Source organism: Ylistrum balloti, unplaced genomic scaffold (assembly GCF_031769215.1).
Source record: "Ylistrum balloti isolate Yb309-2 unplaced genomic scaffold, AGI_CSIRO_Ybal_v1 Utg370554, whole genome shotgun sequence".
In the NCBI taxonomy this organism is placed as follows: Eukaryota; Metazoa; Mollusca; class Bivalvia; order Pectinida; family Pectinidae; genus Ylistrum; species Ylistrum balloti.
The window spans coordinates 907,290-933,874 of record NW_026782349.1 but is presented as its reverse complement, the minus strand read 5'-3'; the positions used below and the strand labels follow the sequence as shown (position 1 = coordinate 933,874).

Here is a 26,585-nt window from a genome sequence, read left to right as displayed (position 1 = left end):
GGTATGAAAGTTACAAAATGTTTGTAGAAACTTTGCACGATGATGTGCACATTTTTGTAGATCAATCATTTTTAACGTCAAATAAATCTTCTTATTGCAGCACAATTAATTTATTTCACGTCTTGCCAATATTGCAACATTGACCCTTGAACTATTGAGGCAAGGGCATTTAACTCATGAAGGAGGTTATTGTCTTACACACGATTCACTAATTCACTTGTGGTGTCAAAACCTTACTGTTCTGTGTTTTATTTCATATCAATGATTTTTTTTCTAAAAAATCATCACAAGTGTCAAACAGGCCCACTGGGTTCATCATTTATCACAACCGACATCAGGTGCTTGGTTACTTTCTCCAGCTTTTTGTCTGTTTCAATAATGAACTTTAAATGACATTATATTCCTTTACTTTTTTATTGTCAGTTTCAATAATCTATATAAAGTATATCTAAAGCCATTAGGTTACTCCTGTTGTTTTTCTTTGTCACAACCTTGTTGAGAGCTAATTGTGACAGTATCACAAACACCTTGCACAACTTTGGAAATTAGGCAAGTTTTGTTTTATTCCAAAGCTTTGCTTAATTGAAAGTTTTTCGGAGATAAAACTTTTCCTCATCTAACGGCCACAATAGAGCAGGTCTCTTCCAATTTGTACCAAAGGTAATGATATGGATATGAAGAAGGCATAAGTGATCACAGGTTTTTTCAATCTGATAATTTGTATTACGCACTTGTTGATTGCCTAAGTACAATGACTGGTACATGGAAGTGTATCCTTAGGATTTATAGTTACCGTTCCCGTGGTAACCAAACACAAGTTACTATTGCAACTTTTTTAATAAAGTCACGTGGTTTCAGTAAGAATACATATGTTGTGAAGAGTGGGGATTATTTCTACTCTGGGAAACCGATGATATGTCGGTATAAAAGTCAATACTATGGTTTTTTGATAACTTTTCTCGACTGCTTTGTATTAAATGTGGGTTGTGTACACCTGTATACATGTCTCTGATATTAACATTTTGCATTGGGTTGATGTGTAAGTTCGTGGCAGGATTGTTCTGAAGTGGAGGATAGGGTTCTGTCTCATGTGTTGGCACAGGATTAAACCTTGTGTTTCTTGTATTAGAGTTTGAAGAATTATTGCAGCTTTTCCGTTTTTGTAAAAGAATGATTGCCATGACGACTATGATGATGATGATACATGTAGGAACTGCAATCATCAAAGGGAGACTACTGCTTCCACTGTCTGAATCCAATGATGACCTGTGGGGATTGGCTGAAAAAAAAAGAAAAAACATTATTAAAAAGTATGTTTATATTTTTAAAGAAATGTTTTCATTAGATTTTTTACTCATTATTTTTAATGTTAATCATAATTGTAATAAGGCAATTTGGTGTAATTTGATCGTTCATGATTATTACAATGCGATACCCGTGGTCTTATGATCGGAGATAAGAATGTGCTGTACTTACTGTTGACGACAGTGAGATATGCGCTTCTGACATTGTAACCCATGGCGTTGGCCCCCAGACAGATATAGACTCCAGAGTCACGGTCTCGAGCCTTCTGTATTACTAGCTTGTTAAGGTAGGTATTATCAGGGCCTGGCCAAACTTCTCCTGTTTTTAATACGATAAACTGCTGACCACCCAAGCGTAATGTTGTGTTCATGTTCTTCACCTCTGATGGATCGTCTACTCGCTTCAACCACTGAAAAAATGACAAATTAACTGTTTTTACTATCAATAATCAGCCAATTTAACAAATTTCATCGTATAAGGTAGAAAGATAGAACATTTGTGTTCTAATATTTGGTTAAGAAATTCCTGAATTCAGTTCTGGACTCCTTTACATAAAACTTGATTTACTATCTAAAATTGTTTGAGTTTGATTGATCAGATTTCAATTGAGCTGATTTAATCTCTTTAACATATAATACATTCCATACAGGTTTGATATCAAAATAATCTAAGGGCCACAACTCCAGATTTAATGAATTACAAATTTTTGTAGGACACTTTCCCAGATACAATATACAAAGTATGGAGTACAACATTGAAGGAATTACAGTTAATTTTCTTTAATGAGGTTATATAACTGACCTGTATATGTGGTTGTACGACACTCTCTACTTTACACTGAAGTGAAGCTGTTTCACCATACTCAACCGTAGTGTTGAGGGGGTGGGGCTTCAGAAGTACTGGCTTCTCATTAAACTTCTCTGTCAACAAAAGTACAACCAAAAAAATGAAATAATGCAAAAAAGAGTCAATTCAACAATAAATAATTTTGAAGTGTCATTTCAATTTTAAATCTTGTATCAAAACATATCTTTGTGAAATAGTTCTTAAAATATCATAATAATATATCATTTATGAGAGTTCAAAATAATTTTCTGTTTTGACCTATGACCTACCAATGACTTCGAGGGAGTAGTTGTAGGAAATGGCTCCCTGTCTGTTATTAACAACACAAGAGTATCTCCCACTATCACTCTCCTTCAGTTCCGTGATCTTCAGTGTCCAAGATGGCCGTTTGGAGTTGTCATCATCGGTGGAAATGCTATTTCCGTCCTTCAGCCATGACACTTGAGGTCGAGGGTTACCAACAGCCTTACAGACAAATCTGACAGAACTGCCAACTGGCCTCTGGTAATCTCGCTTTTTCATTTTCTCTGGCTGTATAAACTTTGGCTTTGCTGCAATATGAGTTAAATATCTTCTCAGTATAACTAGTCTGTGGTCCCTCGGGCTCTATACCAGTATCACTTGCTATCACTACATTTCACTATGAGTATTGGCAAAACAATAGACAATTTCCATTTTCCAGCACTTATTTCACTGCAAATTAAATTTAGCGACTCCAGTAGTCTGTGAACAAATGATCAAAGCCCCAGGTGGCAAATGGAAAATTCAATTCTATACTCTTAACATATTGTTTCAGAAAATGTTATCAAAATTTGTCACTGAGCGAGTCAGTAGAACATGTTTGTGCGAGACAGAATGCATCACTATTTAGATAGTCCACATGAAGAACAATGTTAAAGGGAAGGCAACTTGTATAATACTTACACCATTCCTTTGAGAGGTCTTCTTCTGGTGTTTGTGGATAAAGATTATTGTCTTGTTTTACCATACCAGTTTCCTCATCTGAAAAATACAAATATTAATACTGATGAATACAGACATTTCTGAAATACTGTTCTTAAAACTTTACTTCTTCAACAACAAATATCATACTTAATTTTGATTCTGAATACTATGCTTGTATACTCTGGATTTTACCGTCCTAATAATTCTCCCTCCTCCGCCTCCTCCCTTCCTCCTCCCCTGCCTCCCCCATAGGAGCATTAACATAACTTCCATTTTCTGACTTAAATCATATTGTCTCAAATATCCAGGTTCTCACCATTTTACAGGAAACTAGCTAGAGCTCCCTACTTAGAAGAGCATTTAAAATATTATTGTAAATTGAAATTTTAACACAGTAAATTTTCTTCCCAGTGTGACATGGGACCATTTGGCCTAATGTTTGGTTTCTTTGCTGACAAACTCAATCCTATAGTGCTTGTACCTGGGGAGATGAGGGGGTGCATGTGTTTACCCATCATGCCTTATCACTAAACAAGTACCTTGTATCAACAGTGCCCTCACTGTCAGCCATTTTGAATATCTCCATTCCCAGGGAACTTTGATAATGAGGGAGTATTTTTTATCTGGCTCCTGGGGTGGGGCTGAAATATCATATTCACCATGTGGCCCCTGCCTGTGTAAATGTACCAGTGTCTGTTAACCAACTTCAGTCCTGCAGTTCTGGTGTACAATTTTTTTCATAACTCAAGCTAACATTACTTCTTGTTTGCACAATATAGTGACTTCTAAACTTTGCCTACAATACATGATTGTCTGGATGATTGTAAACATTTTGATGTTTATTATGAATTAACCTACACACACAAGATTTCACTGCCTTGTTAAACCTCTGCTTCTTGTCCATTGGAATCAACATGCACAGTATTTGACATTTACTGCTGGCTGATAACCTGGGACAAATTTCTCAGCATTTTCTCCGCAGTTTTTAGTGCCTTTTTGTCGGTACAGCTATTTCTCCGAAGCAAAGTTTATGCATTGTTTTTAGTTTTGTAGGAAACTTTTATTTCTCTAACTTTAAACAATAACGTTTAACCCAGATGTAAGTAAATCATTAAACTAGAAATCTCTTGAGATGTTCCAGGTCTAAATCAGTTGTCATGGATACAAAATCAAAAAAGTTTTACTTCGTATCTATGGATACTGTATATCTAAGAGATGTGTCGACAATGTGAAATATAGAAACAATACCTAAAGAGAATTTTCTTACCCACTAATTTGTGTAGTCGGCAGAGTATTGACAAAGTATCACCTGTATATTTCATTTAGGTCATGGTGCCAAATTACTGTGTTGATGTCCATAACAAATATGCAATAAACGAGGTGTGGACCACGTTAAGTCATTCTATTATCTAATATATGCATCAAATGCACTGCACGCATGATTAAATTGGCTCATAACGCTGCCAATTTGCGTAATTTTTATGACACAACCTGAAAAGCTTATCAGCTTCCGAGAATTACCATACAAAACTCACCCATTATATGAATATTAATAATTCTATCACAAAAGTTATCAAGATTTATATGTCCTTCGCTGGAGGGCATCATTTGGATTGCCCGATTCTTCCATGATGCTGTGAACCTAATTATATTAGGTAACATGCATATTTGTGTGTGATGTTCTTATGGGTTTTTTTCGAAGTTTGCGTGATGCCCTAATATCTCATTTCCTATAATAATAACCTAGGTGTCGGCTGCTTGCTGACCAGATGGCACTAGATTTAGGTTTTAAATTAAATCTTGAGGTACAGATGTGTATTACTCAAGGGATTTCAATAAGGAACCATACACATTTCAACATTCTGTATTTACTGATAATTAGACAGCTAATAGCCGCGAGTGTTGGCTCTACCTCATTTTTACTCAAGTCCCTGCTGAAATAACTTTCTCACCATGGTGCCATGAAGCAATGTGAAATTTTCAAATGAAATGCAATTATCTACCATTTTCATTTAGTTACTACAAAATCATGCAGTCTTTAAAAAGCATAGGCATACAGACATTGTCTACGCCACCATTCACAAAGGCATTGCAAGGTATACCACCTAATCTTGATATCATATCAGAAATAATGGGAGATAATTGATTCTACTATTTACTTAGTAAAACTTATTGTTATAGCGTCACTTCAGTTTAAAACTGAACTCATGTCTGTGACAAATCATTTAAACAATGGACATTTTCTAGCTGCAGAAAAGCCCTTCCCTGATTGAATTTTACACCTGTTCATCGTTAAGGTGACAATAGTCGCAAATGAAATGTAGAAAATAAAATAGATATGCTAAGTGGAAAATGAAATATGTTATAAAACTTGTGATCCGTAGACATTACTCAAAGTTATAAAGCTTTGTAGGAGATACAAGGTGCCTAAATCTTTACTAATGCATTGGCTACTTAAATCCCCCTCGGTAACTAACATTTTCTGTTCGTCAGATTATCAGGAAGGATACGAAACGACATGGTTGTTAAAACCATTTTAAATGTTTCAACCATTATAATTGATGTTCAGATCAAGATTGGCTGCAATATGATGCAGCAACAATGTTGTTTCACGTTTCAATTGATTGATTGATTTTTTAGCGGATTGATTACAGGGGCTAATGTTATCCTAGATTTCCGTAGTAGGCCTTCACACCTCTATCGATTCTACTTATTAATTCTGCACAGAGCTATTATCACGGAATGATAAATAATTACATATAAACACCATTTCATGTCTATTTTATCACTGGGCTAACAAGCATTCAATGGAGTAGATTTCTCCTCATCAAAGATGCCTTTTTAGTGTAGAGAGGCATAGCCGTGTGAAATGGATTTAGTCCAGTAGCTGATCAATGATGAATAGAAGGAAAGTTTATGATTTGCTGATAAGGAAGTTTAATGTCAAATTAACACCTCAGTATTCTGTTTTTACCAATAAATAGCCAGGTTCCTTTCCATCTGACACTTCTGTAATACTACCTGTCTAAACCAGATTCTTGACTGTATTATATGGATTGATCCAAACTGCATCATACGCGTGGAAACTACAGAGATCCTAACCTTATCTCATTTTACCTGATTTTACCTGCCAAGACTGGATAGATCTTGACCAAGACAATGACCGTTACAACCAGAAATCAACGCTTAGATCTGGTGCTATTGTTGTAGTATGTAACTATAGAACCCCTACTTACTGTAGTTTGTTGTGCTGATGATTTTGTTACCAGTTTTACAGGTGTTATTTAGTAAGGGACACCTGTAAACAACAACACCCTACATCTTCCTTGTCAAGGAAATCTACCTGTAATCATAAAAATCTTTATATTCACCTGCCTAAGAATTTCTACCGAGACAGTATTTTGCATCATTTCTTTATTCTGAGACATAATTCTATTACACCCCCCCTATCAAACTTCCTCCCACTCTTAAACTCTGTCTCCATGACATTATACCTGTTTCAATACATTTTTCTTGTCTTCCCACCCTACTTCATCTACATACTCCATCTCCTCCAATCCCACACTGTCTGTCTCCCCTCCCTGTCCATATCTTACTTTCCTGCCTCCCCTGGGTTCATTCGTCCATACTCTACCTGCCTCCACCAGAGACACTGTATATAGCTCGGGGATATCTTTGGACATTCTATCCATTATAATTCCTCAGCTGGATTCTGGCCCTGATATTCTATCCAACTCCTACCCAGGTTTGTCTCTAAATCATATGCGTCTTTCCCAAAATATTTGTGTCATGTCGAAATGAAATACCCGGGAGAATTTATGGATACTGGCCTTTCTTGGTTTAACTGTATCAAGTATTGCGATTTTGTCTGACAGTTCCCTATCCTTCAGTACCGACAATAACGCTTCCAGTTCTAATACTGATTTGTCATGTTAGCCGATATTAACAAGACTGTTTTGTGTGACAAAGGCCTTGTATTGGATTACTACTTTACAATTCTAATTAGTGTATTTCTGTAATCTATCTTACATGCATGTGTGCCATTTAGAACAAGATTTCCCTCTTTACAAAGCCTTGTAATGTGATTAATTATCGTCTATTTCAAGCCAATAGTAACGTAAGCTACCTAGCAAGGTTTTAAATCTAATTTGTCCCTGTTTGTGCATTTTTTGCCTGTTACTGCAAGTTTAATGTGTTAGAGTCAAGCAGTAGGATAAAATTAAAAGGCAATTGCTGTACTCTTAAAACAACATATTCTTATTCTGTATCCATTTTTGGGAATTAACAACAAATTTCAGGTAACAAAAAATAAACTGAAATTATAAAGCACATTCTATCAAAGGCTAATTAATTCCACTAAGATCAACTTTTGTAATATTAAACAAACTTCAGGGGAGTGAAGGAGACATGTTGTTATCTATGTATAGTATCTTGACTGTATAAAATCGATCAGTTTTTCTAATGAGTTAAACCGAATGTGCTTGTAAAACTTTTTAAATATTCAAACTTTATAACAAACAGACTTTGCCAGTAGAAGCATTTCAGTAATCCAACCTTGTTTCTTTATTTTACGAGTTAGTTGCCTGTAGTGTTTCAGTCTAAAATTGTAAAAATAAAGTTTGCTTACTGAAGTTTGTGTTAATTTTAACATGTAAACAATTATGCAACAATGTGCACAAAAAATTAAAACGGAACAGAAAGTACAAAATATTTTGTGTAGTGTATATGATAGCCAGCTGTATTGTGTAATTCTAGACCTACCACAAGATCTGGTATTTTATGTGAAAATTATTCAACTAAATATCAGCTGTATCTTCCGATTCACAAAGTCATCTGCAATCATTTTTGACACGCTGAATTTATTTCCCGTGAATTATGGGATTGATCAGATGATCTGCGGTATTTTACCTCCTAACCATTTCTCACCTGTCTAACGATTAAGCGTCTCAAGAGTGCTACTGTTGACCTGAGACTTGGCTCTTCAGGACTATCATTTAAGACGACGACTGATCCTCCTCACTAAGAATACTTAGAAGTATTACAGTCGACGCACAAAAAGGGACAAAAACCTTATCATACAGAATATCTATTTGCTATTAGACTCGCTTATGATCATTTGCACATGGATTTTTAAAAGAAGACAATGAGAGTAGAGGTAACTTAAGACGATTTGTGTGGCAGGGTTTACCTTACCGATACTCATCGTATACCAAACACAGCCTGAAATAGGAGCCACACATTTCCTACATCCATCTCATGAAATATTCAAAGCCGTGAAATCTTTTAAAGTCATTTCTAATTTATAGGCTAGAGTTTCGTGAAAGTTCTGCTTTAATGTATCAGCTTTTGTTGCTATTGAAAATTATATTTTATGGGTCAGTGTATATCTTAAAGTCAGCAGGACGCCCTTTAGTTTTTCCCTAAACAACCATACTACCTCCAAAAACATCTTTCCTCTGCTTTGGGTGACAATAAACAACTTACAACTCTGGTGAACACCTGGGTCAGAAGATAATGGGTTATATTTACTTTGTAACACTATTACATTCACTTTATAACTTTATCATATTTACTTTCTAGCTATATCATATTTACTGTTTAGCTTTATCATATTTACTCTCCACTTACATCATATTTACTGTTTGGCTACATCATATTTACTCTCCACTTACATCATATTTACTGTTTAGCTTTATCATATTTACTCTCCACCTACATCATATTTACTGTTTGGCTACATCATATTTACTCTCCACCTACATCATATTTACTGTTTAGCTTTATCATATTTACTCTCCACCTACATCATATTTACTGTTTGGCTACATCATATTTACTCTCCACCTACATCATATTTACTGTTTAGCTTTATCATATTTACTCTCCACCTACATCATATTTACTGTTTAGCTTTATCATATTTACTCTCCACCTACATCATATTTACTGTTTGGCTATATCATATTTACTGTTTGGCTACATCATATTTACTCTCCACCTACATCATATTTACTTTCTAGCTATATCATATTTACTGTTTAGCTTTATCATATTTACTCTCCACCTACATCATATTTACTTTCTAGCTATATCATATTTACTGTTTAGCTACATCATATTTACTCTCCACCTATATCATATTTACTGTTTGGCTACATCATATTTACTCTCCACCTACATCATATTTACTGTTTAGCTTTATCATATTTACTCTCCACCTACATCATATTTACTGTTTGGCTATATCATATTTACTGTTTGGCTACATCATATTTACTCTCCACCTTTATCATATTTACTGTTTGGCTACATCATATTTACTCTCCACCTACATCATATTTACTGTTTAGCTTTATCATATTTACTCTCCACCTACATCATATTTACTGTTTAGCTTTATCATATTTACTCTCCACCTACATCATATTTACTGTTTGGCTATATCATATTTACTGTTTAGCTACATCATATTTACTCTCCACCTACATCATATTTACAGTCTAGCTATATCATATTTACTGTTTAGCGATATCATATTTACAGTCTAGTTATATCATATTTACTGTTTAGCCACATCATATTTACTCTCCACCTACATCATATTTACAGTCTAGCTATATCATATTTACTGTTTAGCGATATCATATTTACAGTCTAGTTATATCATATTTACTTTCGAGGTTCATCATATTTACAGTCTAGTTATATCATATTATTTACAGTCTAGTTATATCATATTTACTTTCGAGGTTCATCATATTTACAGTCTAGTTATATCATATCTACTGTCCAGCCACATCATATTTACTTTCGAGGTTTATCATATTTACAGGATCATATTTACTGTGTAACACTTTATTATTTACAGTCTAGTTATATCATATTTACTTTCGAGGTTCATCATATTTACAGTCTAGTTATATCATATCTACTGTCCAGCCACATCATATTTACTTTCGAGGTTCATCATATTTACAGTCTAGTTATATCATATCTACTGTCCAGCCACATCATATTTACTTTCGAGGTTTATCATATTTACAGGATCATATTTACTGTGTAACACTTTATTATTTACAGTCTAGCTATGTTTTCTGTCACACAGGTACACTGGATTACCTCAGCTTATAGCTCTAGTGTTTCACAAAGTTTTGACACATTTTCCTCGTCTCCTCACATCTCAATGCTAAAAGGTGATTCAACCACATCACACAGGTAAAAAAAACTTGAGGAAAAGGTGCAAAGTTGTGAACATGAATTTATGTGATACATGTATGCAATATTTATCCTTTGATAAAACGACAACTAATCAATTTCCCCCAGGCGTAATTTAATCGTCAGAGTGACAGCAATTTACGGCATTACAGGAAGAACTGAGCCAGCTCTTCATTACAAAGTCTCTTCTACATCTCATAACTAAAACCAGACAAACTCCATAGGTGATGAAACATCGATAATTTAAAAAAAAAATAAGCTAGACAATAATATACCGGGTATGTTGAAAAAATCCTATTTTCAAAGAGATTTAAATGAAATGAATAAGCCCTGGATTATGATTGGTTCATGTCCTGATGTTACCATCTGTTGTCTCACAGGGACAGAAACACAAAATATATAGATATTTCCAACTGTACAGTTCTTTTAAGAGCGACTTTTCTCTGACAGTTTCAGACATTTCAAAAATGTCAAATTCCATTCTGGATATTTATCTATTTAGTTATGAAATTATATTAAGTGGATTTTAACAAAAAATAAGTACTGACTGCCATTTGTTCCAACAAATTAATTAAATTATTCAACCATAACATATCTTGTTTCTTCCGAACACAGAAAAAATTGAAAACAAATCTAAATTTTTATTTTAAATTCTTATCCTATCAATATCAAGCATCTGTCCACATCTCCCTAGGGAGCTCCATTGGACCACGTGGTCCTTATCTGTCTCCGTATCACGCTCCCATTGGTCATTAAAGGGAGGCTGAATCCAGGAAGTTACACTACAGGCCCAGACCACTGACCCTATCTTTCCCATCTCCTCATGGTTGCTTTCCCGATTTTGGAAGGACCATTTCTGCTATCTGAGACAAGAGATCTGTACCAGGATCCCCAGCCAGTTTTACCGCTGGGAGAGCATGGAACCTGCAGACAATTAGACACCCAGTCCCAGTAAGCAGGTCTGTACAATGGACAGACGGCTGCTGATACTGGCAAGAGATCGTCAAGGCAACAGAAAAAAGTTGACTGTTATCACCAGCATCATACGCCACTGATAACACTTTCCCATCTAACAATTAAATTGATGAGAAATTTGAGAAAAATGAAAAATTTTAATGTTTCCATGAACCCCCTGACCCAAGTTTTTAAATTCTTTAATCATCTTGGGAATGAAAACATTTGAGGCATAACATGTTTCTAGTCGTTACAAGTCCATAGAGACCGTTACCCAGTAATCAACTGCTATTGTTTTCAATGTCTTTGCTTTGATTGCAGCTACAAAATGGGCAGCTATTATTGTATAAACCTGTGTAGGAATACCATTCATAAACACAATGAACAGCTGTAAGCATACTGTCTAAAGATGAAATGTTACATGTTATACCTATAAAGTCGTTACCATCACCACGGATAATTTAGAATTATTGGCATCCAGTGAAACTTAAGCAACAACTTAACTGTGTCAATTACATCATGACTAAGTAAACACTGAGTTAGAAATTTCACAGTCTTCACTCTAACAGACAGCACCAGGTCAAAGATTGAATTCCCTTCTCATAATAAGTGATGAATTATTCATTTTGTCCGAGAACAAAAAGAATTCTTTACGATTTCTGTGCGACAGGTCTAACTAATACGCCAGGGAGGGTTAATGATGTCTCTGAGATGAACAAAATTATCATTTTTTATTTACTTGCTGTTTCCTGTCAAGAATTTGTTGGTATTCTGGCTGTCTGGGTTCATAATATGTTTTATGGCTAATGTTATATGTATTTTAATTAACAAACACATCTGTAATCACTCTCTAGCTGGGATCTTTTTAATTCCATAGAAAACTATTGTACACATGTAGATTTATTTAGTAAATTCTTGTCACCTACTGTTTTCAGGGACAGAAATCTTTAATGAGCTTTCAAGCCATGGTAGAAGTGATAGGGATTAAGGATAACATGTGGGTTTAGTTTTCACATCACCCCCCACCCACCACCCCCACCTCATCCCTCCCTATCTTTATACTCCTACAAAAAGCCCTATTTCCCCTACACCCCTTCATCAGTACCCTAACTTTACCTTTCCCCTATCCCCTACTCCCCTTCATCAGTACCCTAACCTTACCTTTCCCCTATCCCCTACACCCCTTCATCAGTACCCTAACCTTACCTTTCCCCTATCCCCTACACCCCTTCATCAGTACCCTAACTTTACCTTTCCCCTATCCCCTACACCCCTTCATCAGTACCCTAACTTTACCTTTCCCCTATCCCCTACTCCCCTTCATCAGTATCCTAACTTTACCTTTCCCCTATCCCCTACACCCCTTCATCAGTACCCTAACCTTACCTTTCCCCTATCCCCTACTCCCCTTCATCAGTACCCTAACCTTACCTTTCCCCTATCCCCTACACCCCTTCATCAGTACCCTAGTACCCTAACCTTACCTTTCCCCTATCCCCTACACCCCTTCATCAGTACCCTAACCTTACCTTTCCCCTATCCCCTACTCCCCTTCATCAGTACCCTAACCTTACCTTTCCCCTATCCCCTACTCCCCTTCATCAGTACCCTAACTTTACCTTTCCCCTATCCCCTACACCCCTTCATCAGTACCCTAACCTTACCTTTCCCCTATCCCCTACACCCCTTCATCAGTACCCTAACTTTACCTTTCCCCTATCCCCTACACCCCTTCATCAGTACCCTAACTTTACCTTTCCCCTATCCCCTACACCCCTTCATCAGTACCCTAACTTTACCTTTCCCCTATCCCCTACACCCCTTCATCAGTACCCTAACCTTACCTTTCCCCCCTTCATCCCCTACCTTTCCCTATCCCCTACACCCCTTCATCAGTACCCTAACTTTACCTTTCCCCTATCCCCTACTCCCCTTCATCAGTACCCTAACCTTACCTTTCCCCTATCCCCTACACCCCTTCATCAGTACCCTAACCTTACCTTTCCCCTATCCCCTACTCCCCTTCATCAGTACCCTAACCTTACCTTTCCCCTATCCCCTACTCCCCTTCATCAGTACCCTAACTTTACCTTTCCCCTATCCCCTACACCCCTTCATCAGTGCCCTAACCTTACCTTTCCCCTATCCCCTACTCCCCTTCATCAGTACCCTAACTTTACCTTTCCCCTATCCCCTACACCCCTTCATCAGTACCCTAACTTTACCTTTCCCCTATCCCCTACACCCCTTCATCAGTACCCTAACCTTACCTTTCCCCTATCCCCTACACCCCTTCATCAGTACCCTAACTTTACCTTTCCCCTATCCCCTACACCCCTTCATCAGTACCCTAACCTTACCTTTCCCCTATCCCCTACACCCCTTCATCAGTACCCTAACCTTACCTTTCCCCTATCCCCTACACCCCTTCATCAGTGCCCTAACCTTACCTTTCCCCTATCCCCTACATCCCTTCATCAGTACCCTAACTTTACCTTTCCCCTATCCCCTACACCCCTTCATCAGTACCCTAACTTTACCTTTCCCCTATCCCCTACACCCCTTCATCAGTACCCTAACCTTACCTTTCCCCTATCCCCTACACCCCTTCATCAGTGCCCTAACCTTACCTTTCCCCTATCCCCTACATCCCTTCATCAGTACCCTAACTTTACCTTTCCCCTATCCCCTACACCCCTTCATCAGTACCCTAACTTTACCTTTCCCCTATCCCCTACACCCCTTCATCAGTACCCTAACCTTACCTTTCCCCTATCCCCTACACCCCTTCATCAGTGCCCTAACCTTACCTTTCCCCTATCCCCTACATCCCTTCATCAGTACCCTAACTTTACCTTTCCCCTATCCCCTACACCCCTTCATCAGTACCCTAACTTTACCTTTCCCCTATCCCCTACACCCCTTCATCAGTACCCTAACCTTACCTTTCCCCTATCCCCTACACCCCTTCATCAGTGCCCTAACCTTACCTTTCCCCTATCCCCTACATCCCTTCATCAGTACCCTAACTTTACCTTTCCCCTATCCCCTACACCCCTTCATCAGTACCCTAACTTTACCTTTCCCCTATCCCCTACACCCCTTCATCAGTACCCTAACCTTACCTTTCCCCTATCCCCTACACCCCTTCATCAGTACCCTAACTTTACCTTTCCCCTATCCCCTACACCCCTTCATCCCCTAACTTTACCTTTCCCCTATCCCCTACACCCCTTCATCAGTACCCTAACTTTACCTTTCCCCTATCCCCTACACCCCTTCATCAGTACCCTAACCTTACCTTTCCCCTATCCCCTACACCCCTTCATCAGTACCCTAACTTTACCTTTCCCCTATCCCCTACACCCCTTCATCAGTACCCTAACTTTACCTTTCCCCTATCCCCTACACCCCTTCATCAGTGCCCTAAACTAACACTCTTATTCCCCAGTTTTCAGTTCCTTTTTAGACCTATTTGGACCATTTGACCGAAAGATAAGTAAAACCATTGGAATTACACAAACTATTAGGACCCAAACAAACATTTGATAAACCCTAAAATCATAAGAACCATTTATCATTATAACCATCTGGCCCTACACAAACATTAACAACCATTTCAATCATTAGGACCACTTTGATAAAAAGACTGTTACAACCATTAGAAGCAGACAGCAATGTCTTCCAGAAGGACCTCGGCAGAGGGACCAGTGTGATGTTATGTTAGTTGTATTACAGAAATATTTAAAGTTGATTTTGTAACATTTTGCTATCTTTGTGAATAGAACTGCAGCCCGCAGGCCAAACAATGCTCCATTATGTCATCATTACCATTACTGTAGACATAAAAACTTAGTTTGCTTCAAATTGGCAGCAATAATCAAATAATGTAGAAGGTGGTTTATAGAAAACTGTGGGCGGTCTATACAACTCTCCGGGCAGTATGTACGAATCTCCACATCCATCTACAGAAATAATGGACAGAACATTTATCCTATCTTTAGTTATGGTTATCGGTTTATAAAGCCACAGGTAGATCATCTAAACTTTATTCTCAGGTGGGAAGAAACATGATCAATATTTCGACTTCTAATTCTATATGATGTAACTAAGTACATATCACAACCCTCCAACAGCCTGTATCTCCACTAATGCTGTACAACACTATGTGATGTGTCTAAAGAATCAGGTTTTACTGCCATCAGCCATTACACAACAACTCTGAAATGTTCCAGTGACTCTACCTGCTGTTAATCTCAATCATTTTAATACAAAACTATACATCAACATTCTGAGATATCACAGACCCCATCCTATCTGTATAACAACCCATCAAAAATATCCGCTAAATTCAGGAAAGTTGATAATGAAATTATTGTGCATTATCATACTAGTATAGTCTTCTAAAAAACAAAACACAAAAAAATGTGACGGTGCACAAAACCTGGAAGCAATTTGGCTTATCACCAGAGTGTAGTAGACGGACAGTTAAGTGGAATTGTTTAGGAGATTTATCATTATTTCTTGTCGTTTCCTGAGGAAATGTGTTCTCAGAAATGGGAACGGTATCCAAGTGTTCTATCAGGGATTGTTACACAAGCTGACTCCACCTTATGGTAAATATTCCTGGATTCTGATTACATTGATAAGTGACTTAGGTCGTAACCTTAGCAGTATAATTCATCATTGTTACATGGACACCAATAATCATAATTATTTCCATTAAAATTTGCTATTTTTCAGTGTGTTATTTTCAAAAGCAAACATCCTAATCAGTTGCTTCAAATTATATTCAATTAATCAATGAATTTTAAGATATTTTAAATCATATCCCCTAGCTGAAGTTTGCTAATCAATTTAAATGGAAAACTTTTATTCACTTTTTCTTTCACAAAAATCTTCAGTAAAATCAGATTTCCACTTATCAAAATTTACAAACATTTCTCTTCTTTGGACAGCGGACAAAATTTAACAGACACTTCAATGTTCACTTTCAGGAGATTAGGCAGGAGTTGGATCCACCTGTTTACAGTGCACAATCTAAACTCGACTCTTATCTGCTTAAGAAACCAATTATTCCTAATACTTTTATTTTGTTTGAGTCTGCATCAATTATGTTTTTACAAATTTATCGACCATAAAATGAAGATAAAAACAGTTGAGATCTCAAAAATTCAGAACTAGTGTTTGTCCTCTTTTATTTTACAACACAGTGAAAATTTGAAGGTCAAAAAACATAGTAAATCCTTGGTTAAGAAATATTTGCTGTTTTTTTAATGGAATGAGATAACCAGAGATTCCATGCATTACCTGTCCCCTATTCCAGTCCCCTTTTCCCGACTCCAGTTGTCTCCCCATATATATGGACTTCATCATTATATGATCACCGTATTTAAAGATCAATGAACAATTCTGTATGCATGACAGACGTATTTAATACGGTACCTTTGTAATAATGAGAACACCTAGGGCTAGCTGTAACTCTATCCCTATCCATGACAGTGTTTTAATTATCTCAGCCGCGTGGACATGACTGATCCTGGTGAAGTAGGCGTCAACTGTCCCCTGCATTGTCAAGATGATGTCAAATACATTACGGACTGACCAGAAATTGACCAAAGGTATTCAAACTTGCTAGAAAAGTCACCAGCCTGCAGAATGTTGACAGTCCGCTCCCAAGGACGTAACCGTGTTCTATAACAGACTGACGGCTACAATTATACAAAGGACAGGAATGTGCTTACAGGACAAAGGGTCCAGCATGAAGGGTTTTTCCAGCAATAATCATCAAACTGTAGAAGATTAGAGTCAGCCCAGCACTAACAACTCCAGCCATGATCACCAATCTGCAGAGGGTCACCTGCCCACAGCGAACATCTACCCTGTCTCAATATATTTCATTCTTACCCATAAGATTTTGTTACTTTTTTTGAGATCATTATGTCTGATTTGAGGGGTTCTGCTAAATTTTGCATTTTTTTTTTCAAAAATGACCATTCATAACAAAAACAAGTGATAAATATCTAGAAACTTAATGATATTATATAAAGATACCCTTGCTACATGTCAACTTACAGGCTCCAACTCAATGAAATATTTGCCAACATTAGTTTTCAAGAATAAAAATTGTTTTCTCCCAAATATTTCAAGATCTTTTAATTTTTCTTTAATATGATTATAATGGTTTCTTGGAAACATTTGTTTTGTGACTAGCATCGTATAATATTTGTAGAAGATCTCAGTGAAACATTTGTGTTCACATGTTAAGTTTCTTGGAAACATTTGTTTTGTGACTAGCATCGTATAATATTTGTAGAAGATCTCAGTGAAACATTTGTGTTCACATGTTAAGTTAATCATGCTTTGAACGACGAGGCACATCGTTTTACATTCCTCCAAATTATACAGAAGGGATTCTCGACATTTGCATGTTAACTGAATGATGTACTGTTTCGTATTATTGCACAGATTCTGTACATTTGCATGTTAACACTGTAGAGCTAGCGATTTAATGGGTACTGATGTTTCGGTTCATTGCTGACCAACTCCCGAATCAACATCATGATCAAGATGCTAACAGCATCAGCACCAAGCTTTGTTAGAGCTCTGATGAAGCATTCCAAGTAATTCAATCTCCAGTCAGTTAGGCAAATGGAGGAACAATCTAATCCAAAAGTTAGGCAAATGAACACACAATCATACTTAAGTAAGGCAAATTGAGGCATTACTGTTGCCAGCCCTGTGAACAAGATATTGGAACAATATATTACCACCTATTGGTTGTGTAAGAGCGCGACTGGTAATACATCACAGCCAATGGTCGCTATTCTCAGGAGTGTTTTAACAATAAACTCACTCAAGCACCCTGTTTTGTTCATGGAAATGGTACAAATGTTTTTTCTAGTGTCAGAATGAAAGACATCACTTCTCAGTGGATATTGTAATGTCAGTGCAAACTGATCATATGCCCTTTTTGACAAATTACACTTTTATGGAAAGCCCAAAATGTCTAACTAATGCTATTATAGGATTAGTACTCTAACATAACCACCAATTGGTTTTGTACCCTGATTGGTTTTCTTTGCTGTATGATAAACTATTTTAGAAAATTCATACCAACTTGGGAAAATGGACTGTAATTTGCAACAAATGTCACCTTAGTCCATTTGATGATAGTTATAAAAGTTCTTGAAAAAATTTAAGTGTCACAATATGTACTTCTAGTTTCCTTAATGGTGATTTCAGTGAAAAATGAGTTCACCAATCATGTCCTCTGATAGTCCCATAGTAACAGGGTGAGGGGATAGAATGCTTAACACTCCTTATTATATATGGCAATATTAAAGAAAACTGGTGTTTTAACAAAGCAATAAGATGAGAGAGATACCAATAGGGAAACCCCCCCACCTCCACATCTCCCTACTCATTTCTTATGTTATATTCCTGTTCTCCAAAATCTCTACACCTCCCTGTTCCTTCTATGTAAATACTACCCTTCCATCATAACCACCCACTGCTAACAACTACATGACTGTTTACCTTTCATTACTGAGGTGAAATTGAAAATAAATACAACAAGTAGCATGATATGTCCATATCAATGATTGCTACTTCCTCCCCTCCATTGTCAGGAGATTTCCCAGCCCCAGGCAACTAGTTAGGTCCATGGCAGGGTGAGGTAACCCAGACCTGTCAACCAACAACCAATCAGAACACAAGATACCCCAAGGAGGGGGTAATTAGCCAATAGGGGTATCTGATACCCAAGGAGACTGGCAGAGATATTAAACAGATTCAATGGAGGGGAAATTATATAAATATTCTAGTATTATTGTGATCCAACCACTCTGGGACAGGTCTCTTTATCACTCTCATGAACTGATATAAAATCTGAATAAAAAATTATATGTTTATACAGGACAATATCCGACACTTTGTTCAGGTGGAAAGTTCAATCTAGGTCTGTTATTAGAATCTGTAAGACTGCCATTTGATTGTACTGATTGCACAAACTCCTTGTACACTCAGAAAACTTTTCATAGTACAAATTTTCTCTGAAATTGCTAAGCTTGAAATTATATCAACTTTCTATATACTGTCCATATACTTAAAAGAACAAAGAGCAAATTTTCAGTAGGAAAGTGATTTTCTTGATTTAAAAACTAATGAAATAATAAGCTGCCTTTCCCTTCACTTAGCAACGATGAATTGACATCCAAACTACACCAAACTCTCCTCAGGTAATCTGGTAGTATTATTTCACCCATTATGTTGATCTTCATGGTAGGATTTAAGGAAAATTGACTATTCAGTTTGATGTATAACAAGACTGAATTCTGCCATGTTTGTGGACAGGGTTTTCTGACGTGCCCCTTGAATCAGACACCACACATGTTCATGAAACCTATGGACTCTTCAATAAACAATTGTACATAAAGGACTAGAAGTTCATTTAATTCTATTGAGTACCCAATGTCAAAGGAGGGATTACAAGGAAAAGGCAGGGACAACCGGCATATCAGAAATGGGTTTTTGGCAGTTCTGCATACCGCGTCTGATCAAGCCAAGCTTCCGCCTCAATGGTAGGTCCGATGCAGGCACAATGGGTGCCGGTAATGAAGGTATAGGAAGTCACCCAACTGTTGCTTGGTAAACTTATTCATATTTCTATAGAGTTCTGAACAAGAGATCCTGTTAAGACGGGATAAAAGTTTTTGAAAGTAATAAAAGCTGACAGAGTGTCATCCAAGTGCGAGCAATGCTTTAACCATAAGATAGAATGTGACGTCTGCTCACTCCAATACTCTCGCACCAATCCAAATCGAGTCTATGTTTGTAATGTATAAGAAGACACAGGTGTAAGCTGCTTTTGAACAGTCAATTCAAATAGATGTCAAACATGTCATTCACACAGAAGAATGGGAAATCAAAATGAAAGAATAAAAACATATTGGATGTAGTTCTCTCAGCAGCTTTAAGTGGCATCAATTCAGAAGACGCAAAAATGCACAAAAAACTTTATATTTTACTTTTTAGTTGCGAGGAACCCCATGGCTCCTTGGTATTGGTATTAACAAGGCAGATAGAGTCAGGTTGAATTGAGCTCCAGAGGGGGAGTAATTGCGTCTCATTGATATGGAGTATGAACCTGATCTCTCTCCCCAACAGATGTAAAAATAACTTCCATCACATGCAAGGCTTGTTGTCGCTCAAGCCTGCCAGTATTTATATATCTTCAAAGTAATTCTTCAATTGGAAAATTACCAAATATACCTGGGATCTCTCATTCCAGATTTACCATAGTATCCTCAATCATACTAGTCCTATAGAGGTGAAGGTAAGGGGATCGGGCTAACATAACAATTTTTGTCTTCATGGTTACTATATAACAACATTAGCTGGGAATAGGGATAAAATGGTCTCAGGGAAGAGGGGAGCTATGTCTGTGATGATGGGCATGTGATTTTTTCCTTCGTAGTCAATATACAAATTAATTTGATGAGGGCATGACAGATCAGACTGTCGATATATTTAGAATAAGGATTGTCTAAGATTTTCTATATATGTAATCAATACCGATTTATTAGCAGCCCCTGGGGCAAACACATATTAATATTTCTTTTTAGTCAGTATACTGATGAGTTGGAAAGCTCTTCAGGACACATCAGCTTGTGTTGTTGTAATTACTGGTATAGGAAATGGTTTTGTTTTGTTTTTAAGTTTTTGTACTGTTTGAGTCCTATCAACAGTAAGAGTCAATTAGAGCAATGATTTAGTGAATGGTGAATTCAACAAACAAATATTGACATTAAGAGAAAATGACTGCCATTTTAAAATAAATAAATTTTAAAACTTCATTTTGGTACAAAGTCTTTAGATATATTCTAAATATCTAAAAATAAATATCATATCAACACTTAATGTGACCCTAATAAATACTAGTTGCAGGATACCACAAAAAAGTGGCTGATAAACTAGAAGTCTCAGGTTCAAATCCTAGCAGAGGTGATGAAGTAAACAGCGACCGCTGTTAAAATAATTTAAAAAACAAAACTGCAGAAGGAAGACGAGAACAATGTTCTACATTGTCATTGATTGAAAGCAAGGTTGCATTTTTGGAACACCAAGAGGCCAACAAAGTTTTCCTTACATGTACTTGTGCAACAAAATGAAGGGAGGTAACTGAATGGTATTGAAGCCTTCGTCCAGAATTATCTACATGTTTACATCAACAGAAATGTTCATCTTAAAAAACAAATTCCAAACAAATTACTATTCAAACTTTATTCAAACTCTTAAATTGTTATCTTTTATTTATCTATTGTGGGAAAAAAATGTGCAAATATATAGAGAATATCACATAAGATGTACAGTCCTTGAGTGAAGCTAATCATGCTTATCGGGAGATAAAAAAAAAAGCCTACAAACACTTACACACTATCCAAACAAGCCTTGACCAGTATATCCTAATAGTATACCTGCTATTACAAACTCCTCCCATACTTCTGTACCTGTGTATATACAATACATTAACACCTGTACACTTCCACATCTTTAAAAGTCTTCATCTTCCTAACCATTTATAAAATAATTATATCACAATAAACCGACAACTCAGGGACGACATCTTTCTCACACCTGAAAGATAATTGCATCATGAATGTACTATTCTTAAGGATAGATAAAAGTTTATTTTCAACAGTACAAACATTACATTAATGCCAGACAAATATTTAAGCACTATGGTTAGAACTCGGAGTATTTTGTTTCTGATGGAGTTGATCAAGAATAAAAAAGGAAAAATAACCATGATTTGTCGTAGCTTTAGGAGGTGAATGAATATTCTCTTGCTTCCTCTCCTTTTATTTGCACCTTTACCATCATATCTTTTTCAGGGGTAACACTGTCCTTCAATGCAGATTTTAATAGACACACAAAGGCTTATGAGACAATTTCCTAACATAGTTTCCATATAAGCTCAATTCAATTTGAAAATTTTTAAATTTCCTCTCTCTATTCAGGGAAGTATATATTGTCCCAAAAACACCGATAGGATTTCAGGTCAGAGGTCACTCTTATCAGGCGATGTTTGTGTCCAGTGAAGATCACTCGGTCATTTTTGGGTTGACATGAGGTAAATATACAACTACCCCATTGAAATCCATTTGTAAAGTCTGTATCAATAAGGGAACGAGTGGAGGCGTGTAAACTCTGACCTACTTCTGTGCTGAAGATTCTTGTTTTCATCAATGAGTAAGCAGATAATACCATTATGGCAAGAAAAGCACATTGAGGTCCTAGAATATAATGGATCAGTTAGACAAGGTAATGATTAGTCTACCAAAGTCAGGCTTTTTTCAAGATGCTTGTTTTCATGAATGAGAAAGGTTTTAATTAAGTCCTGAAGAGTGAATTTTTAACACTCAAAAACTGTTATTACAGGGTGATCCCCCTTTCTCTCAAGTATTGCTTCTTTATCAAGATTTATACATCTATCTTGTGTGCAATGTGATGTATTTTACACACAAGTCGTATCCGAACAAATCTTATCTCATCCCTCCCACATCTACAACTTTTTTTTCTATCCCAAATCCACTTGAAGGGTCACAATTATTCATATAACATTGCCATTTCACCGTTCTTTCAATCTCAACTGACTGCAATAATAAGAATATTTGTTATCAGCCATTTTTTGTAGTGCTTATGTAAGCCGAAAGTCGCAGTTTACAGATCCCAGGGATAACTTTGACACTTTAAGGCTGTATACTATCTCACTGTAACTTTTCCACAAGAGCTCCATATTATAGTATTTGACGAATATGTTTCAAGCATTACAATTCAGTTTATAAATGATTATTTAAACAACTACATGGTGAAGATAAATTAGAAAGGTACAGGAGAATAATTAAAAGGCTACAGTTGGTATTCTACAGGATAATGAAAGCCTATATAAACATAGGCACATGGAATATGGACAGGGTAATTTAATGTTAGTATAAAATCTAAATAAACAAGGAGGATAACTCAATGGACAGGGTAACTCTTCGTTACAATTTAGTCTAAATGTACAAGGGAAAATACACAATGGCCATGGCAATTCTAGATTATTACATAATTGTTAATGAGCAAGGGAGACAACTCCATAACATAAATCACCTTTTTATCATGAAAAGTAATATGTTACCTAATGAATACCCTGGATTTAAACTTCATTGTTCTTATTTCAAAGTTATATGTATTCACACTTGGAACACATAACTATATGTTTATTCTTGTTACAGATAAAATAGGCTATTTTGGGAATTGTTTTAAGTGTATTGTAAAATAATAATTTTTTTTAACATCTGGTGTTTTTTAATTCTGAAAGCTTGTTCAATCATTCTTTAATCATGAGTTAATATTTCACTTTAAAAGATATTAACTACAGGTTTTTATAAATTTTAAATTGATAAAACAATAAAAATGTAATGAATAAAAGATAAATTTAATTTTCGGTGTAATAACTGGTGAAACGGCTTGAATTATGTCAGTGTAAGCCAGCTAATCATCAAGGTGGATGAACATAGGATTAGAATATTTACAAATATCTCTGACAAATTTTGAAATGAAGCAGAGTGATTGTATAAGTTAGAACAATAAGTCAGAGAGCTCTGACAGGTTAAACCAGATATTTGACCTCTGCCAAATCTCCTAATTAGTCTGCTTTAGATGTGATTTGCTGACAGGTGATATCTGTCACCATGGCAGTAACTATGACAATTAGATTCTGTTTCAGGTTTCAGTCAAGGTTGCAACAAGTGTCTCCTCAAAACAGATACTCTCCTTTAAGACAATATATCTATAACTTAAACCTAAACTGAAACCTGTATATTTTGACCCCCCCCCTGTATACTTTGACCCCCCCCCCCTGTATATTTTGACCTCCCCGTATATTTTGACCCCCCCCCCTTGTATACTTTGACCCCCCCCTGTATATTTTGACCTCCCCCTGTATACTTTGACCTCCCCCTGTAAATATTTTGTCCTCCTCCTGTATACTTTGACCTCCCCCTGTATACTTTGACCTCCCCCCTCCCCCTGTATACTTTGACCTCCCCCCTCCCCCTGTATACTTTGACCTCCCCCTGTATACTTTGACCTCCTCCTATATACTTTGCCCCTCCTTTCTGAACAACAAGTTTTCTCTCACTGTTGCTTTCACATTTGAATTTCAAGATAAAAATAATTTGCTCTAAAGATATTAACATTTACACATTTGTATACCAGTAAATAGCTCACGTTTTATTAAACTGTTGTGTGGAATAAAAGTACAAATATAATCTGTTTTGCAAAAGTTAATCACTGCAAAATTGTTGTGATAAGAGAATCATGAAATTTAGTAACTGCGAATGAATTACAACTTGCTAGAAAGATTTTCAAGCACCAAGGCTTATAAAGTAAAACCCAGATAAAACATTTGACTGTTTTTGCCTGTTACTTATTTACCCATACTTTACACATTTTAGAGCCTATTCAACAAAATTGTTTGATTTTAGAATAATATCCAGTATCCCCTAAACATGTACTTTTAGGAAAAACACTAAACGAAAATTTCTAGATCAGCCCTAAAACCTGCCAAAAAAGACACCTAACAAACATGTAGCCCCAACAACATGGTACATGGGCTCCATCGACAGCCTGAGATAACATATCTCTCTGGAAATCTACAGTAATTAATTCTGGAACCTTGAGTGGGGCATTTTTTCACTCCAATACTTCAAAATAGCTGTGTCTGACATTAATGTTTCTGGCAGCGTAGAGCTGTGTGTGACCTATGATAAGATTGTCTCCCTTTAATGCCAATTAAAAGTTCTTCCCAGTTTTTAATTGACCCTTAAAGTCAGTGATCCCCTTAAAATCAGTGATCCCTTAACCCCATAAAAATGTCCCTTTCAAATCATGGTCATTCACCCCTCCTCCGCCTCCAAAAATCAACTAAAAGAACAAGGCATCCAAACATTTCTCAGATCACACACAGTGCTCTCCCCTTCTGCTGGATACCCAAACCATAATTGGTCTTTATATCAGCAATACTAAAAATGCCCTTTGTTCTATAAAAAAAATTTCAACTGACCGCCAACCTCACAAATTCCCTACATTTGCTCCCTCCCTTCCTTCCCTGTGTTTGAAGAGATACTAGTGTATACAGGCAACTGAGCCGGAAAAGAACCCATAAATCAGCCATTAGCAGACACTGTGCCGCATAAAATTGTCACGGCTTACCCCCACCCTCCAGGACAATTATGGGTCATTTCAGGTGAACTTACATGTATCAGAGGTCCACCAGACTATATCTGTTTGTAGTTTATTACCAGAAATCAGTTAACAATTAACTTGTTACCGGATGGGAGATAATTTGGTTCACCATTTTGTTACCTTCCCATAAACCTTCCCCCTGAGAGTGAAAAGTTTTGTTACTTCAAGTTTCTCAACACAGAGGTACAACTTCACCACACAAAACTACCTCAATGATACCCAACCTGTTAATTTAAATTCAATTTCCAGAAATTTATATTCTAGATAAAAATTGAATGGGAGGTATTATCAGTTTTTCTTAACACTTGATTGTGTTTTATGTCCCCATTGCACACCTTAAACTCACAACGATCACACACTCATCACCGTTTGTCGTGACGAGGGACTCCCATTTATCCAATTTACCTGGTATTTTTGTAAGCCATATGTTAACATGGAGAGTGTATCATTGGGACTTGCTGTTTTTCTGAGGCTAAATGTATCACCATGGAGGCTAGTTGCACTAAATGGCTGCTTTGCGTCACTGACGCCTCATCCCCATGATCCATCAACCCGCCAATAAAGAGGAATATTGCCTCAACTACTGCCTGTATGTAGCCATTTTGTTTAAATTTAAGGTTCTATTTTCACCCTTGTTATACAACTTCAAAACATTATCATAGAAAAAGTTAATTGAGTTTGGATTAAATTATGATTCAATAAAAAATGTAATACAAATCTCTCACATTCATTGTGTTTTCTTTCCTAACACAAACTTTATGATCAGAACTGTAGAATATTTCTATAATTTTCAATCCTTAAACATGTTACAGAATATTTATGTTGAATCACATGACTTTTCTTTGTCATTGTGTATTCAATAAATGTCACGGTCGATGAAAATATGAATTGAATTTGGATAACAGTATTATCACTATTATTTAATTAAATCAGCACTTCAATGCCTTTTCTGACACTATGTATCCCAGTAGATAGAAAAACTGACATAAATTGAATGGAGAAGTGGAGCTTAGACAGAACAGTAT

The 26,585-nt window shown here is 36.5% G+C and overlaps 1 protein-coding gene across 1 annotated transcript in view; it reads right to left on the bottom strand.

The window, feature by feature from the left end:
• Positions 1-300: 300 nt before the first annotated feature.
• Positions 301-26,585, bottom strand: part of LOC132556220 (fibroblast growth factor receptor-like 1) — a 55,469-nt gene continuing 29,184 nt past the window's right edge. Inside the window, exons 4-8 of the mRNA XM_060220613.1 lie at positions 3,076-3,153; positions 2,421-2,702; positions 2,107-2,225; positions 1,477-1,714; positions 301-1,279 (exon numbers count right to left, since the gene is read on the bottom strand). Of these exons, the coding sequence (XP_060076596.1) occupies positions 855-1,279; positions 1,477-1,714; positions 2,107-2,225; positions 2,421-2,702; positions 3,076-3,153 (1,142 nt within the window). The 3' untranslated portion in view covers positions 301-854. The remainder of the gene's footprint in view (positions 1,280-1,476; positions 1,715-2,106; positions 2,226-2,420; positions 2,703-3,075; positions 3,154-26,585) is intronic.